The sequence below is a fragment of the Pollicipes pollicipes genome, unplaced genomic scaffold, assembly GCF_011947565.3.
Source record: "Pollicipes pollicipes isolate AB1234 unplaced genomic scaffold, Ppol_2.1 Scaffold_6138;HRSCAF=7277_pilon_pilon_pilon, whole genome shotgun sequence".
Classification (NCBI taxonomy): domain Eukaryota; kingdom Metazoa; phylum Arthropoda; class Thecostraca; order Pollicipedomorpha; family Pollicipedidae; genus Pollicipes; species Pollicipes pollicipes.
Window position 1 is genome coordinate 12,351,850 of NW_023596818.1, and position 18,047 is coordinate 12,369,896.

An 18,047-nucleotide genomic window follows, 5' to 3' on the forward strand; every position below is an offset into this window, starting at 1 on the left:
CTAGCCTCCTTTCACTCATAACTGCGTCCAGTTGAAGTTTCGATTAACGCTGCTGTCACTGGTAGGTGACGGCCAACAGTAACCAGTTTTTCGAGGCGGGGTTGTGAGCTTAAGTATTAAAGGTTTTCCTTGGAGAAAATGAGGCTTATACCTAGACGGTGGTATTAGCGTTATTCCTTGGAGATAAACCAGAAGGGAGATAGAGTTGGGTTGATATTTCGGCAACACGCCTTATAGAAACAATAGCAGAAGGTTGCTGTTTAAGTGATTACTTTCCCTATTGTTTGATAAAGGCATGTTGCAGAAATATCAAACCAACTATATCTCCATTCTCCTGTTTTCCCGTAGGAATAATGCTAATACTACTCTCTTATCATGTGAATAATGTTCCTCGCTAATGCACTGAACAACTTACGTTATCATTTTCAGCATGGCAAGGCCTTACTCCATGACATCGTAGGGGAAAGTAAAACTTAACGCTAGCAAGATTCCAGTGTTACTGATTTGGCGTCGTTCAAGTAATTTGTAATCAAAAACCTCTGACCCATCTACCATGCAAATTTACCTGCCCTCGCAAGCGCCGTCTCATTAAAGCACGCACCTCAAGTCAGCAACAAAGTGGAACGTTTCATTTATTTTTTGTATAGTACCGACCGAAGAGCCTGGAGGCATCAGCGACAGCCGAGGGACGTGGTTGATGCGTCACTTTGAGAAGAAAGCGGGCCAAATCCGTGGAGAACCCCTTTTATTCACGTATTTTGGGGGCAGGTTTGGTCGCATTGGTTTGTTTATTTCAGTTCTGTATTTTCTTCTTTTAGTTTTCATTGTTTCATGCATTCATTGATTCTTTTCACTTTCTTATTTTTACTTCATTTTATTCCATTTCGCATTCAATTTGCATTCATTTTCATTCATTGGTTTGCTCATCGTTCGCCCCCACCCGGCTCATTTTGCGAAACCACGCCTCGATTGAAGCCATTCTGAGAGGTAGACTCGACAGTCTGATCACGATCCCAAAGCTATTGTCATTCCCGACAAATGCCAGCTTTAAGATTCAATCAAGTTAGCGCCGTTAACAGTCACCCATCACGCCTTTCCGGGAATATTCGCCTCATTCACCCTTGAGCGCGGTAACCGTCAGCGGGCCATATGACTGCGCCCGTATGTCATCTAGTGACTGCCTGCAGCGCTGGCAAAGGACCTGTCCACGCCGGACGTGCCGCACCTCTCCACAATCCGACCGCTGTTGGACTGGTAGGCGGCAGTCTGCACGCCACATCTCACAGTGTTGTGTTGGTCCAGACTGAACGGCTACGACCATCCCATTGTGCCACGGCTACACACGGGCAACACAAGTCGGGACATTTCTTGCAGAAATGGCCTGACTGGTCTGTATTAAAAACACGCAAATGCACTGAAATTGCTCTTTCGATGAACAACATTGTGCGCTTCGAGCCTGGGCTGACACTAAACAAGAACGTTCTACTCTCGTCGTTCCACAATAGGAACAAATCCCTGCTGGAAGTTCAAGAGCTGCGAGGTGCACCACGACAGACGCGTCATTCCCAGTCATCGGCAGAATCGACCTCCTCATCGCTGTCTGACTCCCTCTGCCTCTTAAAGACTCTCTTCTTATGCGGCCTCCGCACATGACGCGGCGGCGGCTTCCGCGGCGGCGGCTCCAGCACGTGTTTCTCCACGACGCAGCAGAATTCGATGAAATCCCGTGGCGCCAGCTCGATGACGCCGGCCAGCGCCTCGACCAGAAACCTGAAGATGAACGGCCAGCGTCTGGCCTCGGTGTCGTACATGTGAACCTTGACTCGCGGCTGGAAGCTGGACGGCCACGTGCGCGCCGCAACGCCGCGATGCATGTGCTTCTTGCTCCAGTTCCGCGGGCACACCCACACCTCCGTGCCGGGCATATACAGGCACAGTCCGCCGCCGCCGCCGTCGTCGTCACCGCCGTCGGCGGCGGGCTGCGGCGGCGGCCAATCCGGTGACACGTCTGCGCGATCCGAAACGAACTGCATCACCCACGGGCGGCGTTTTCCGAATCGCTGGCAGCAGACGCGCCGGCGTGCCGCCGTGCGCTTCACGCCCACCTCGACGCCCTTCGCGGCCAGGCTGCGCACGTGTGCCTCATCCAGCAGAAAGTCGACACGGGCGTCGCGCAGCTGCGCGCCGCGCGCCAGCAGGTGCTCGGCGGCGGAGCAGCGGGCCAGGCGGGACGCCATCGGTCGCAGCAGGTCACCCACGTCCGCAGGCGCCGCGTCCGCCTCCTTCTCGGCCTCGTCGGGCCGACCGAACAGCTGGCCGGAGCGCAGCATAAACTCGCGCAAGCGGACGGACGGGCCATGCTTGTCCGACTCGTAACGCAAGCGGAACACGGCGTCGCGCTGGAAGTAGTCGAAGAAGAGGCGCCGGTGCTGGCGTCGGCACGGGTCCACGCCGCCGGTCGCCTCCAGCGTCGGGTAGTGACAGCTGCCGACGGCGTCTCGACACTCGCGGAAGTGCTGTAGCCACTCGGCGAAGACGAACCAGCGCGGTCCGTTTGGCTCGGTGGCGTTGCGCGTCGCGGCCACCGCCGAGTTGCGCACTTCCGTCACGTCGTCCAGTCCGAGCAGTATCTTGAGCGTCACCAGAATCAGCGCCATGGCGCACGCCTCCGGGCGCAGGTCGTCCAGCGGCGGCATGCCGCGAGCCACGTTCGCCACCACGCGCGCCAGCTGCGTCGGCAGCGCCAGCTCCGACAGCAGCCGGTCCAGCACAGCACTGAGCGGGGGCCGCGGGTACGAGGTGATGCGCAGCACCGACCGCATCATCTGCAGCTGAATCCACATGAGGTGCACAGTCAAATGCCCATTCACAGACATAGTCGACCAGCGGTAGGTCACGTCCTCGGGGAACTCGTTGGAGGGCGAGAACGCGGACAGAATCCCCTCCCGCACCCAGCGCGCCATGTCGGAGAGCCGGTAGACCGGGTCGCAGTCAGCCAACGCCACCCAGATCAGGCAGAGCGTGCCGCGCACTGAGTACGCCTGCGTGTCACGCGGCCAGCGCATGCTCAGACAGTCCTCGTCGCGCAGCCGGCGCAGGTAGAACGCCCACAGCTGTGCAGTGCGCTCCGGCAACGCCTTGGGCGCGCCGGCCGCCACCAGCCGCGCCGTCCAGCGCTCCAGTAGGGTGTTCACCACCTCTTGCGTGGTGAGCTGGTGACGGCGCACCAGCTCGGCTTTGGCCTGCTTGCGCCGCTGCCGCTCGGCGCGCGTCTTCTCGCTGATGACGGTCGAGCGCACGCCCACGATGCGGCCAGGCGTGAACAGCTCGTCATTGACGAAGTCGCGCACATCCTGCGACTGGGTGTGGCACTCGTCGCACACAAAGAAGCCGTTCTCAATGGTGAACTCATCACCACCGCACTCATCACACACTGGCATCACCTGCCCTGGATTCAGCAGCAGGCACTGGTAGATGGCTGACCAACTGCAAAAGCAGCACAGCATAATTTATCAGACAAATGTTTACATGATGTTTTGCTATTTAACTGCCTTATCCATCACACCTGTGGGCTAGGTGACTCTATCTTGTTGACAAAAAATAGCATTTGACTACATGACATGAACACTGCATACCACATGATATTGTATATCAAGACAAGGCTAATCTTGCTTGTGTGAAAGCTGGATTTAGAGAGAGCAGCTGTGAAAATGTTTAGAGCATGGAATGCATAGCAGACAACATATCTTCATTATTTGAACAACTCTCAGCTTGATCTAATTTGATAGCCAAATCAAGAGACCACTCTTAAACTTTGGCAAAGCAGACATGCTGAAATTTTTTACTTTTAAACAACTCATGATCAGAGTTAAATGACTGCCACAATTTGAATGAGCAAAATCCACCCTGACTTTGCCACAATCAACATCTGGTTGAGGTGTTAACAACATAAGCATAAATAAATATGAACGACTGTCACTTCTCACCATCTTTGAGTTGTAGAAACTGGATTGGTTTATCAAGATTCATCATCTAAGGGTGGTAAAGCTGAAAAGGTTTACCATGACTTATCAGCAAGAGATAAGCAATGTTTTGCTTGAAGGTTACTTTATTAAGTTATTCCCATTGACCAAAAACTTAGTAATGTAAAGCATATAAATGGCATGCAGATCATGAAAAGCTGCTATTAACCTTGGTGTAGGTGCACACAGCATTCTTTGAACATGGCCATTCTATCAGAACCATGAAATTCTGCTACATTGTTGTCAAATGTTTTCATGTCAGCAATACTCAGTTCTGTTTGAAAGATCTCAATTTTAACCGAGTTCATGTAATCTTTTATTACATTCAGAATAAAAAGCAATTAAAAATCGATGGAATCAATCGCTGTGATGAGTTGGGCTTTACGGTACACCGAAACATGCTATAAGTTTGACTGTGCTTGAAAAATAAAACTTGATTTACATTAGGATTAAGGTGAAAAATACTTCCAGGCTTCGATGCAAGCAAACACCTACGGTACAGACGTGTGAACCAGATAATAAGCACGGAATTCATCAGCCAGATGTGGAAAAAATAATCACGTGCTTTCCAACAGACCTGAACTGCGATACCAAATGCACGTGTTGTAGTTCCTCGATAAACGCGCGTTTCTGTACCGTCGTGCTGATTTGTCACTACTGCGGCATGACAAGAATATACAGGTATTTTAAAATATTGGCATTAAGGTATGACTGTCGACACAAAAAGGTCACGTATATTATGGTGTCTTATAAATACAATTAAAATTATAACGGAAAGACACAAGTTTTCACACCATTTAGCCGTCTAAAACCTAACATATCCTTACCCTTTGGGTTTTAATGACTATACTTCTGGAATTCTGCACTAAAATGCTGCCAAAATGGGGATGGTGTACTACGACGTAATACTCGCCTCCCAATGCGGTAAGCCCCTTTAAATGGAAAAACTTAACATCATTATTGCGGCGTAAACCAATTATCCTAGCTAACTTAAATACACTTAGCGAGTTAGGAGCAGTAGCGCAGGCGTGGGGGGCACAGTGGGGCACGGCCCGCCCTTTACTTCCGAAGGGCCCTTTGGGCCCAATGGGATATGTCATTAAGGACCCAAAAGGCCGGCCGTAGGTCGCATTCAGGGACCCAGCCCACAAGGCTGGGCACTCCAATGCCAGTCAGGGGGCCCTGTACGCTGATCAGTGGTCCTGGGTGGACAAGGGCCCATGCATCGGTCAGACATCACTAATAACGCAAAGTATTCCCCAAGCAAGGACAAAACAGGAGCCAGCGATTTACATTGATCGGGGTCCCAGCATTTGTCAGGGACCACAGTGCTTACCAGGGGGCCCTGTGTTGGCAAGGGGCCCCGAGTCGGCCAGAGGCAGTGTTTGAGGAGGCCTGAAGAATTTGGAGGGCCAACTGGGGCAGACGGTCAAGGGCCCGGTTGGAGGGATTGAAGACACGAAGGGCTGGTCAGAGTTTCATTCAGGGGCCCCGACCTGCGGGGACTTTCCCTCAAACGACAGTCAGAGCGCTTTTGCGCCGATCCGGAACCACATGAGTCGATATTGGCCTTTATGTTGGCCAGGCGCCACCAGTAACGCACAGTCGGCACCGTGTCGGCATGGGCCTGACGACGCGCGTTCTAATCAGCTACAAAGCCGGGGCAGACGATTGACACTAGTCGGGGACTGCTGTATCTGTCAGGAGCCCCAAGTGTCCAACAGAGGGTCCTGTGCTCCTAAGGGGTCCCGAGCTAACCAAGGGCAGTGCGCAATGTGGCCTGAAGAGGGGCCGAGGGACTGGCTTTCGGTCATATGAAGAATCGTACCTCATGGGGTCGTGTCCTGAAATTTTAGCCAAAAGTCCCCTTGTACCATCTGAGGACCCCCAAAGGCAATGCACGTGTCGCAGTCGGCCAGAGGCAACGAACACCGAATAGTTTTCTCCCTGTCATTCTGAATTCTGCGGGCCCATTTCCAAGCAGGAGCAAGGCCGTGGACCACCATTTACATTGGTCTGGGTCCCTGAAACAATGGTTCGGGCCCCTGTCTGGGTCAGGGACCCACAGCGCCTAGCAGGGAGCCATGTGTTGGCTGGTGGCTCCGAATCGATCAAGGGCTTTGTTTGAGGAGGGCCGAAGAGGGGCCGAACGGTCCTAGGAACCAAAGATTGAGGACCTAATGAGAACGCCTTTTGTCCTCTTGATTGGAATTCACGGGCCCGACATACTGGCCGTAGATCACATTAAGAATGTCGTCCTGCTCGTAACGCCGTGTCCTCCAGTGTCAGTTTAAGGGCCTCTTGCATCGATCGGGAACTCCTGGGAGGGTGCAGGCCTCTATTTCGGCCAGAGACCACCAACACCGAACAGTCCGCTACGTGTCGGTATGAGCTCTGGGAGCCCATTTATCAAGCGCGAGCAAGACCAAGCTTGCGATTTGCATGAGTCGAGGTCACTGAAACCATGAGGGTGTCGGTCAGGGGCCTGCAGTGCCTAGCAGGGGATCCTGTGTCGGTAAGTGGTCCGGGTCACCATGAGCCGTGTTTGCAAGGGTTCGAAAAGGGGATCGAACGGTCCCTCGGGACCAAAGATTAAGGGCCCGATTGAATATGGAGCCTGGTTCCCATCCGTAGTGCCGTGACCTGAAATGTCAGTCAGAACACCTCCACTAGGACCCCCTTATTAAGTTTTTTATCTTTATTGTATGGGGCCTCGACACAAAGTCAACCAGACGGCTCCATGTCCGTCTAAGCCGCTGGACCCATTTCCCAAGCAGGAACGATGTCGGGGCCCGCGATTTGCGATGTTCGGGTCCCTGACACAATGAGGGGCTCCTGTGTCTGTCAGGGGCCACAACGCCTAACAGGGTCCTGTGGCGGCAAGTGGCCCCGAGTCGGTCAGGCGAATATTTGCTCAACAGGGACGGAGACGGGACCCCGAATGACGGAGGGCCGCTGGCCTTGACCGAAGCCCTCAAACAATTAAAGGAAACATACGACTTTACAATGAGCGTTCACGTTGAGGCAATGGAGGGATCCTGTGTTAATCAGGGCCCGAAGTACCGAACGGTGTGCCCGCCAACCCGATTTCAGCATGGGCCCGTTAAGCTGAGCTGGAGTCTTGTGCCAATTATTGGACCCCTGCGGCGATCTGGGATGTCGTTCTGTCATTGAGGGTCCCTGCGTCGATCCCGGCTCGACCAGGGGATCCCACCCCGTGTCGCCGGAATGGCAGCCGGAAGACATCCCGCGGTGGAACAGAATGGCCCTTCAGTCCTTCACCAGGAACGATATGTGCCCCCTAGTGTTCTACTCAAGGTGACCCTTGTCCGGAAAGAAATACAGGGTCCCATTAGTGTTGAGTGGAGTGGATCTAAATTAGCTAAAAAACGAGCAAGGTCATCAAGGTCATCCCATATTCTCCTGGGAACGCTCATTCATTTGCAGAATCGATCAGTGAAACAAATAACATCAATAGAGGTGAACCTGGCACCCAAAATCTCTGGAGCGAGGACAACGACTGCCTGGGTTTTAGTCTCCATAAAATCGGACGGCGTTGGTCATTGCATGTGACACTAGGCGGCGGGCGCTGTGCGCGCGAAAACGACTGTCGTGAAGTATTGGCTCGGAATGTCTCTCAAAAGTAATCGAACCGTTCAAAGTTCAGGCTGGGCTTATCATCGCTCAGCTTTGAGGTTGCCCTCTGGAGAGAAAAGTTGCTACAGCAGCACGAAAAATAGAGATTCTACCTTTACTTCTACAGTTCCACCAGATTCCCGCACCACTTCGCGGTGCCGTAAAGACCGATCCTTATTATCATCAATCTAGCAATCGCACCGGTGAAATGTACGCCAGGACTATCTTTTCCATGTACGATTTGGTGTCCTAAAGCTTTTAACGATGCTTGTTTTAAATGCGTCATCATTTTCATCCACTCGTTGGCCATGGCTTAATATTCGCTGCGAGATCGACGCTGTGCGGCCTATGGAGACTGCAGTGCCCGGCGTCGAGGTTTTTGTTGCTAAGATTTGCGAGCGCGTGTGCTCAAAGTTACGTTATATGACTTGTATCACTTATTTGATTTGACTGAATATTTAAGATTTTCAAGTAATCATGGCTTGGCCACGTACATACTGACTGTTGACCCATTCCTGTGTACAATCTACATTCGCAGGGTCCCTTATTCCTTAGTAGTGCCCCGAAAAATTGCTGACGAAGCTTTTGAGCGCTATCCGTTTAAAGAGAGTTCACTGGGCCATTGCGAAGTGGAGAGTACCGGCTATCTAATTCATGCAACCATTTAACATATAAGTTCCTTAGTTTATTGACTACAAATTTCAGGTGGACTTCGTCTGGTGGTAGCTTTTGGCCTTTATTCCTTAGCACAGCGCAATAAGAGATTTTCGCAAATTGTGATCAGTGCGTAGCCAGGCGCGTAGGAGGTTTGAAACTGGCCGAAAATCCGTAACTTTATTTATGGACGTTTCCACAACGAAACATTTTTGGTAAACTTCAGCTCATCTATAAGAATAACACTCGTCCTGATAGGGGGTCGGTCCGACTCCTCCCAAGGTTTTTGAGGACAGCTGCCTGGCATACCGTGCAGTCACGCACGCATTTTCATGAGCCTATGGGACATCCCTTGCATGTGTGTTTACATCAAAAACATGTTCCAAACATTTCTGGTTTCGAGAGCGGTGGCATTTTTTTAGTAATGCTGCACAGCGATCTTCTGCCTGTGCGGCTGAGGATGCCGCGGAGCGCTCGTCGCGGACCGACGTTGTTACAGTAATGGGAGTATGCCATCTTTTTCCACTTTTCACTTATTGTTGGATTAGACGCGTAAGACCTGGTTAGTGATACCAGTTTCTCCAAACCCTTCTAAATTGCCTTTAATTATAAGAAGTGGCCGCTCTTCCAGGAAAAATCCTATTGGACATCCTGCTCACTACAACAAAAGTAATATGCTACTTAGTTTGTAAGTTGCTCAGTGCATTTGCGAGGAACATTATTCGCATAGATAAGACATTAGTAATAGCCCTATTCCTCGGAGAAAAACCGGGGGAGTGGAGACATAGATGGGTTGATATTTCGGCAACACGCCTTTATCGAAATAAAAGTAAGATTGAATTCAAAATTGCCTGTCGATTTCATTAGAGATTTCACCAGAGATGAAACCGAGGTGGAAGATTTTTCTGGTAAACTCTTCCATCTCAAAACCTAGGTACCCGGGTGACAATAGATGTCGTTTGTGCAAGTCTGGATTTCGAGGGGTTTGCATGCCAAAAAACGTGTTTTAGGAAATCAAGTGTCAACTGCGTGAAAAAACATGGGAGGAACATAGTCTATGTCGGGAGTCCATGCACCCTATTCGCTTGAGATATAATGAGCACCTAAGAGACGCTAAAAACAAAACAAGAAATGCCCCTTGCGGTGACCATTTCTTGGCAAAACACGCTCAGGCTGAAGTCGAGGGGGGACCCTATGCCCCTTTTGAAGCTCAAAGTCATCTACAGAGCACAGGACCATCCAAACGGGGAAATAAGTGAATCTTTTCTTATAAAGTCGGCGAACAAATCTTAACGTACAGAGCTCATCATGGCCGATTATGCGGACGTGATATGTGCCTTTGTGTGTGATGTGTGCTGGCTTAAAATCGCTTACATGTGTAAGTGATCCCTGACGGGTGATGTGCGATGCCTGTTCATTTGAACTTGCTTGCATGTATAATTGATGCGCGATGTGTCATGCCTATTCACCTCAACTCGCTTGCATGCTTGGATGCAGTGTGATGCGTGATGCCTACTTGCTTGAATTCGTTTGCATATACACGTATTTTCGAGTATTATAAGTCCTAGATACGCACTACATCGTGGTAATGGCTGGCAATCGCTCTTTGTTTAATCCGCTGAATATTGGTGTCCGGTAAAAACTATGGCTTACTGCTAAAAAAACTGAAAGTCGAGTAGGATCGTCGGCAGGCAATTTTGAATTCGCTTCTGCCATTGTTTCGATGAAGGAATGTTGCCGAAATTTCAACTCATCTACGTCTTTATTCTCCAGGTTTTTTTCTCCAAGGAATAAGGCTATTACTACTGCTGTCTTACCTACCCTTAATTGGCTTTACTTTTTCCAATGGTTGTGTTCTGTGGTGTTTACAACACACTCATGTGTCAGGATTTCTGTGTAATAAATGCTACGAAAACTTAAATCACTGTGCTTAGACAACAATATATGCAAGCATGACGCCATCATTCCGCGAATTCAACGAAGCGTTAAACTAACTATGGCTTCGATTTCTCCCCTATGGCGTTTACAACAGCGACTTTTTCGAGGCGCACTTTGGCTTTGGGAATGGGAGTAGCACATGATCCATAGTGATGCACATTCAAACTTCAGCTGATGCGACTCTCGGTAAGAGGGCCTTGTCGCTCGTTGTGTCAATCACAAACGTTCTTCTGTTCGCACCAGTAGAGGTGTCACAGTGGTTGTCATGACGAAGATGATGGTGACAGCTACAGGGAAGAAGCGTAGTGTTGCTTGCAAAGCTTTGACAGCGTAACTTGAGCTAAAATATTGTTAAAATTGACACCATTATTGTATCTTGACGGCGCCGCAGTGGCACTATCCTGTGCTATTACTAGAGGTAACTGGTTCTGAGGTTTCACTGGAGTTTTTTGTGCGTTTTTTTCATGTACTCCATGGTAAGACGTGGCCATACATCATAAACATATGGTTCAAATGCCTAAAACTATAAAATATCGCACTCAGAATTTAACGAGTAGCATGTCTGTTTCGGTTTTACGTCTTGTGAGGTCCGGTCTTGTACTTATCTGAGCATGTAAAGCTGAAAATGTTCGATATTTAGGAGGTTTTCTTCTTCGACCTGTTATATTTGGGTTAATTATTGACCTTGCCATACACAACTTATTATCAATCGCAAAATCTCGTTGCTGCCACTTCACTGGTGTTTTATGCTAAACTCTATCTCCCTTAGTTTGGAAACGGCAGTGGTGTTACATTGGACTCCCCCCCCCCCCCCATCAATCACCGGGCGAATCGAGGCGAGGTTTAAGTATTTCGCCGGTTGATAAGCAGTTTGAGTTACATGGGCCGAAATTTGCGAATCGCTCTCCTGATTCGTTCGCTTTCCTTACCAGTCAACAAGTTTTCCGTCTATGAGAAATCGCCGTGTGCATCACAGCCATGTCTGAAAGCTGATGGTCAAACACCGATGAGGGGCAAGGAGAAAACGTCTGTGCTTTGTCCGTCCTCAACTTACAACATACAATGAGACGTTCTGTTATGGTTCTACTAATTATGCATATATTTGCATATATATATATATATATATATATATATATATCAACAGTATCGGCCTGGAAGTGACGGAAGTCCCTGGAGCCGAAGCCCCCATAACTCCCGAAGCGATGAGGTGAAGCCCCGAGAGAGAGAGAGAGAGAGAGAGAGAGAGAGAGAGAGAGAGAGAGAGAGAGAGAGAGAGAGAGAGAGAGAGAGAGAGAGAGAGAGAGAGAGAGAGAGAGAGAGAGAGAGAGAGAGAGAGAGAGAGAGAGAGAGAGAGAGAGAGAGAGAGAGAGAGAGAGAGAGAGAGAGAGAGAGAGGAGAGAGAGAGAGAGAGAGAGAGAGAGAGAGAGAGAGATAGAGAGAGAGAGAGAGAGAGAGAGAGAGAGAGAGAGAGAGAGAGAGAGAGAGAGAGAGAGAGAGGAGAGAGAGAGAGAGAGAGAGAGAGAGAGAGAGAGAGAGAGAGAGAGAGAGAGAGAGAGAGAGGAGAGAGAGAGAGAGAGAGAGAGAGAGAGAGAGAGAGAGAGAGAGAGAGAGAGAGAGAGAGAGAGAGAGAGAGAGAGAGAGAGAGAGAGAGAGAGAGAGAGAGAGAGAGAGAGAGAGAGAGAGAGAGAGAGAGAGAGAGAGAGAGAGAGAGAGAGAGAGAAGAGAGAGAGAGAGAGAGAGAGAAGAGAGAGAGAGAGAGAGAGAGAGAGAGAGAGACAGAGAGAGAGAGAGAGAGAGAGAGAGAGAGAGAGAGAGAGGAGTCCCGGGAGCCTCCTATGCCTCGTTATAGCCCTCTCCTGGGCAAAATACTGGTTATGCCACCGGTAGTATCATAAATGTTTCACGTATCTGTCACTAACATGCACCTGTCACGTATTTGCATTCAACGTTACGGCGAGGGATGTTGCTGCGGTACGGCACAATGAGCATATTTCACCAGCCCTCAACCCACCAGGGAGGCTGGGTGCAATGGAGCTCACATCAGCAGGATTGTCTCGGTGTTCAGCGAGCTGATTGGACGCGACTGTCCGCCAGCCCTCAGGGTTTTTGTTAGACACTCCCAGGTATCTCAGGGGAACCCCAGAGCGAAACGAGAGCAGTCGCTGCAAGCGATGTCGTTTGCCAGCCACGAAAAGAAAACTAACTCCTATCGGGTTGCGCTTGCGTAGAATTTCTTCCCGGCCGTTATTACCAGGGTGCGGAGTCGCGGGCATTCCTGCGTGCCGTGGCTCAGCCACTACGAATAACATTGATTTTCGTGCCGTGTTTTGCATGCATCGTGACTGGGAACGTTCTTATCGTGTATACGTAACTGTCTATCACTTTAACCACAATTTATTGGGTTCACGCTACCCCCCATGCGGATGAATCCTCAATGAATGAGCATGAACATGAGTATCAAGATATCAAGAACAGTAGATGCGATGTTGCTTTGGGCATGGCGTATTCATGATAAATTGGTGGCTGGGACGTAGTAAACCTGAAATAATTCTCGTAAAATAGGCTCACCGACCATTTACCATGAGCAAGCTGGCACGAGGTCTGTACATTACAGCTGGGCGGGGTAGTCATCATCTACCACATTATCGGTGTGGGCTATCAATTAACCACCTCTGGTACGCGCGTGGTAGGTAGGAAGCCTGGCTAGGAAGCTGGGAGACGATAAGCTAGGAAGGCTGATGTCACCATGGAAACCATTTGTCAGTAATGATGCATAAGTGGAGCGCTACAACACAAGAAATGTTGGTGCCTGTGCCGAAGACCAGACCTTCCCCAGCACATCGACGTTTTTACCGTTTCTCCGTGGTTTCAGGAAATTTTCGCTGCTTTCGGCAAAATGCCGAGAATGGAGACAAAAAGTTAGGGGCCTATGCCAGTTCGAATATACGCAAAGACGCACCCAAGCTTTTTAGAAGATGGTGGATAGATATTGCAAGTTAAATGCAAGACAATAGATGTGTGCCTGAGGAAAAGCTCTGCGTAGGAGCAGACAAATAGCTGAAAACAAAATGCGTAAGAAGGCCAAACAGTCCGAGATATGAGAGAGCAACAGTATAAGATGACGCATGGCCATGCATGCTGGGCAAACCTGGGGCGAAAGATGCAACTACTGCGCGCTGTTCGCAGGACAAAATGAGAACACCGCTTGCGCCGTTACGAGATGAGATGTTCGGGTGGTGCGGACGGCGACAAAAATGTCAGCCCATGTCTGACTTGAGACGAGGTGTACTTGCACTTTCATTTTGTAGCATGGCTAGTTACCGTTTTATCTGCGTCACATATCCGTAAATGTGCACATCTTTGCAAGTTAAAGTGTGCGCGCACTCCGATTGTCGGAGATGTGCAATAAATCAGCTGTATATCGGACGATAAAAAGTCAGTTGAAGTGTATGGCTCAGTCATAACTGTTTACTTACGTACTTACATTGTCTCCTCGGCAAAAAAGGCATTAGCGAGTGTGTCTCGCTACGATAATCTTTGAAAAAAACTAAAATGCACGTTGGGATCGCATGTACACATACCCAGCGCTCTACAACACATTATCGGACACATCTCTGTCGGTATCCTCCGTTTCCCCTAGCCACATGTTGCTTATGCTATATCTATCTATCTGTCTATCTATCTATCTATGTATACATACCTTAACAGTCACATGAAGGGAGTCAACATATATTTCATGCGGTGTGGTCAAATCTCAATATCTTTTCTTACAGATTGGAACTCAGAAGGCAAACATAACAAAATCTTGCCGTCTGTTTTTGCCTTTCAACTCCCGATCAATAAATAGCTCGCTTTCCCGTCGATTTGATGAGATAAGCAAATAACAGCGAATTATGAGATGATGCAGCTGTAAATATAATGTTAAAAAGACCCATGACACATCACCATTGGGCGATTTGTTGCTGTGAATAAAACATTGCATGTGTGTTGACAGTCGCCTTGGTAAACAACGTCTAAAGCCTTTACAGTTGGGATTTCGCTAAGGCTACGAACGTTGGATTCCATCGATAGATAAGCTTTGAAATACATCGACAACGCACAGCATCGACAGCCAACGCTGCACAACTGGCGATGGCACAACGGACCAAGTCCAACAGACTACCACACCCGCGGCGCCTGAACTCAGAAATCTCGAGCGCTCGGGAATCTCTAGTCGGCAGCTGTCGGGACCGACCAATCAGAGCCCATCGTATGGACCAATCAGGGGCACGGCGCTATCAGCTGATGGCTCGACCGAGGTGTTCCGTCGGAAGACGCGCGACAGACGTGAGTGAAAGTATGGCAGCATGTTTTGGCTGCTCGGAGGTGGATGGAGTTCTCCGTGGGCAGCGCGCGAAGTCGGACAGTTCTGCCCCGCTCAGGCTGCCCAGCTGCAGTTCCTCGCTGAGCCGTGTTAGGAAGCAAAGAACGAGAATAGGTATTTCACATCAAAACAAAGGTCATGTTGGCGGGAGCGGCGCCACGGGGGGGGGGGGGGGGAGGGGTCGGGGCGGAGGCATGCGTCCCCTTGTCGACGGATAGGGGTACAGTCCTCCTTGTCCTAGCAGCTTTCTTTCAGTCTGCATTCTAACGAAATTCTAATGTATTCATGTCACAAATTTTCACGAAGGGCCGTACTCTCAGTTTTTGCCATGGTTAAATTGCCTCATATCGGTATGACCGTAATCTTGCAAAGCTAGTGCGATGTAGTTAGGACTCCAAAAGAACGCTCGATGGTATCTCCCTAACACTGGCCAAGCATATTTAATGTGTTCCGTGCCTGGAGTTAAAAGCCAGATCAGGAGGTGATTGGATCATCACATGCCTGCAGCCCTTGAGTCTAGAACGTATCTTAAAGGGAAAAGTGAAAACTGATGTTGAATTCCAGTGCACGTGCTACTATCCAATATCCACAATTTCCCAGGTACGACTGCTATTTTCGTACGCCCTCCGTCAATGTCCATCACGTGCTGTCACCGCTTCTGCCGTTGTGTTTTTGCAGAACATTTAGAGCTAAAACAGTCTAAAAGTTAAAACTCTCGTTGGTTGTTTGGGCATAGGCACATTCGGTTGATATTGCAGAGGCGTCATTTTACGTGTTATATGTGCACTTACTGGTTTTGTTTAATCTTTAAGCATTATGTGGTATTGACACTGCTTTCGGAAGTCACATGAAAGACGGAAAAATATGTGTCACATATATATATATATATATATATATATATATATATATATATATATATATATATATGAAAACCAGACTTGAAAACTTTTTTGGTAGCCGGAAGTGCCCATGGCATGTCCGTAAATTGATTTTAGGATCCTTATTAAATGGAGACAGACCCTTCAATGCTAAAAGCCTGACAGCATCTCGCACAATCTGCCTATTGTCTTTGATGTCTATTTATTCTATTCTATTCTAATCTATTGATGTGAAATGCACAACACATATATGTATATATATGCATATATATATATATATATATATATATATATATATATATATATATATATATATATATATATATGTGCACACATATATGTGTATGTGCGTTGTGTATGCTTGCGTGCGTGCGTGCACAACATATCCTCATTTCCGGCCATATCAGCACATGGGGCGGGTGAAACCCGCGTCCCTGGTAGCTCGTCCCCAGGGGTCACTTCTCAGAAAGCCAGCCATTAGTAGGGGCGGGGCGTCTACCTCACCGACCCTGGGAGAAGATTGGAGGGGCGGGTCTAGCCCTGGCACCCATCCACGTCTCTGTCCGCCGCTGATCACGGGATTGGCGCGTGAGATCTTGTTACGACAGTGTCGTGGCGTCAGGTGGAGAAGCGCCCGCGGACAGATGGCGGTAGAAGGGATTGTAACCCAGGGTGCAAACGTGCAGTTGCCACAGACGCATTGGTACAGCTGAGGAAGACAAGAGATTGCATTTCTTACAGTAATTCAGTGGCTCAATCCTCTGCAACGCTGAGTAACTCCCCACCATCCCCCATAAGTCCAAAGGCCTCACAGCATCCAACCGCTTACTTTACAGATATGGATGCCGGCAAGACCTGGGTTCAAAAACTTGATCGCGAGTTTGAGTCCCAGTTCTGGTGCACTAAGTCCAAAGTCGGAACCAGTAGGAAAATATGGGCTTAAATATACCCTTTTAATGTGTTCAATACCTTCTTACAATGTGTCTAATATTTTCTGTGTTCCATTAGTCCGAGTCCCGAGCAAAAAGCCTTATGTTCAAGTATGATGTATTCAGCTTCAGCGCATTCAGGGTTGATCCCGAATCTGATTTCCAGGACGAGGAGTCGAAGTCCAAGGCCGAGGTCATGCTATTAGTTATAGGCCTCTATCAAAACATGAGAGACCATCAAATTTTAATGGCTTATACGTGGGTGGCCGTTGAGTTATACAAACCAAATTCATGCATGCGCCGTGAGTGTAGACTAAGCTGACGTATGTGTACTAGAAATATGCTACCGAGTAGGGCTGCGTTTTGTTCAAGTTTCTATCGCTATGATTCGAGTATTCAAGCTGTAGATTTGTGGAATCTTCAAGTTCGTATCCCATTCTGGTTTATTTTGACATGAGTCGGAGTCGGAGTCGGAGTCGGCTGTTTGCTGAAAATGGAGGGTCTGAGTCTGTTTCAGATTCCGTCGCGAAATGAAGCCTGGCCACTCGAACTCGAGTCCCAAAAGATCGCAGGTCCAGAGTCCTTATCTGATTTGAGTCCGACCGTACCGGGACTCGCGCCCTAGTGAACACAAACGGAAATCGCCACCGATGCGTGTTATTCGCAATCTAACTCTACTTGTTGGCTCAGCCAGCGTCGTTTAAGCATATTGGCTATCTGAGAACTGCAGGTCCATGGTGGGGCTAAAGGGGCGTTTCGGAAACTCAGAACCCCGACTCAGTCGGAGTCCCCGGCCCAGAGCCCCGACCGGCCGGGACACTCTCAAGTTCCAGAGTCCGAACCCACGGATTTCCCGGGAGACTCAGATGCTCACTGATTGAGTGGGGGTATTCGGAACCGTTTAAAACATACAGCATGGCCGTTAGCCGACTCAAAACCACGAAACCACTTCTGGTTGTCTCTGATACCCGGCTGAAAGCTGACTGCAAAGCTGTCGTTTCAGCAGGGTTCCTTTCTTTTCATTTTTTCCTCCCTCTTAACCGCATCGTGAGTCTGTTGAACCGTTTAGACATCCGGCCAATATCTCACTCCCGGTACTTGTGTCGCGACTGTCCGCGCAGAAGTCTCCTGCCATCCTAAATAGCTCCCTGAATCCAGGAAGGTGTCGTAGCACATTTGGAACTCGGATCTCTCAAGGCGTTCCAAAAAATTTTGAACTGCTTTCAGATCACCGGCAAATTGGGAGCTCTCCGTAACCACGTTGGAATATAGGATAACCTATAAAACCTTCCAAAGCTGAATAGAGCGTCGAAGCAGATTCAGAAGCCCCCGAAGCTCCCTCAAGCACTCGCAGAAACCAGACATGCACATGCAGTGCCTGAGACGAGACCAGTTACTGGTCGTTACTGGTCGCTAGCATCGGCACTAGGAAGAACGCAGGAACCAGTTTGAAATCAAACCGGAGATACGTGAAGATTCAACATTCACCGTTGAACCTTGTTAAAGAAACCAGCAGAAGTCGGAACCCAGCTCGACATTTAACCGAAATATCTGTAAACATCCACGATCCTCGTTGTAATTGCACTGCAATCCAACATGAACCAAGATCCAGCCTGGAATTATGCCG

At 49.0% G+C, this 18,047-nt stretch overlaps 1 protein-coding gene across 1 annotated transcript; it reads right to left on the reverse strand.

Moving 5' to 3' along the window:
* Positions 1-1,348: 1,348 nt before the first annotated feature.
* Positions 1,349-4,047, reverse strand: TAF1B (TATA box-binding protein-associated factor RNA polymerase I subunit B). Its single transcript, XM_037229469.1, has 2 exons — positions 3,987-4,047; positions 1,349-3,486 (listed from the first exon to the last, which is right to left on the reverse strand). Exon 2 carries the CDS (start codon positions 3,438-3,440, stop codon positions 1,560-1,562), a length of 1,881 nt encoding a protein of 626 aa, XP_037085364.1. The 5' UTR covers positions 3,441-3,486; positions 3,987-4,047; the 3' UTR covers positions 1,349-1,559.
* Positions 4,048-18,047: the final 14,000 nt, after the last annotated feature.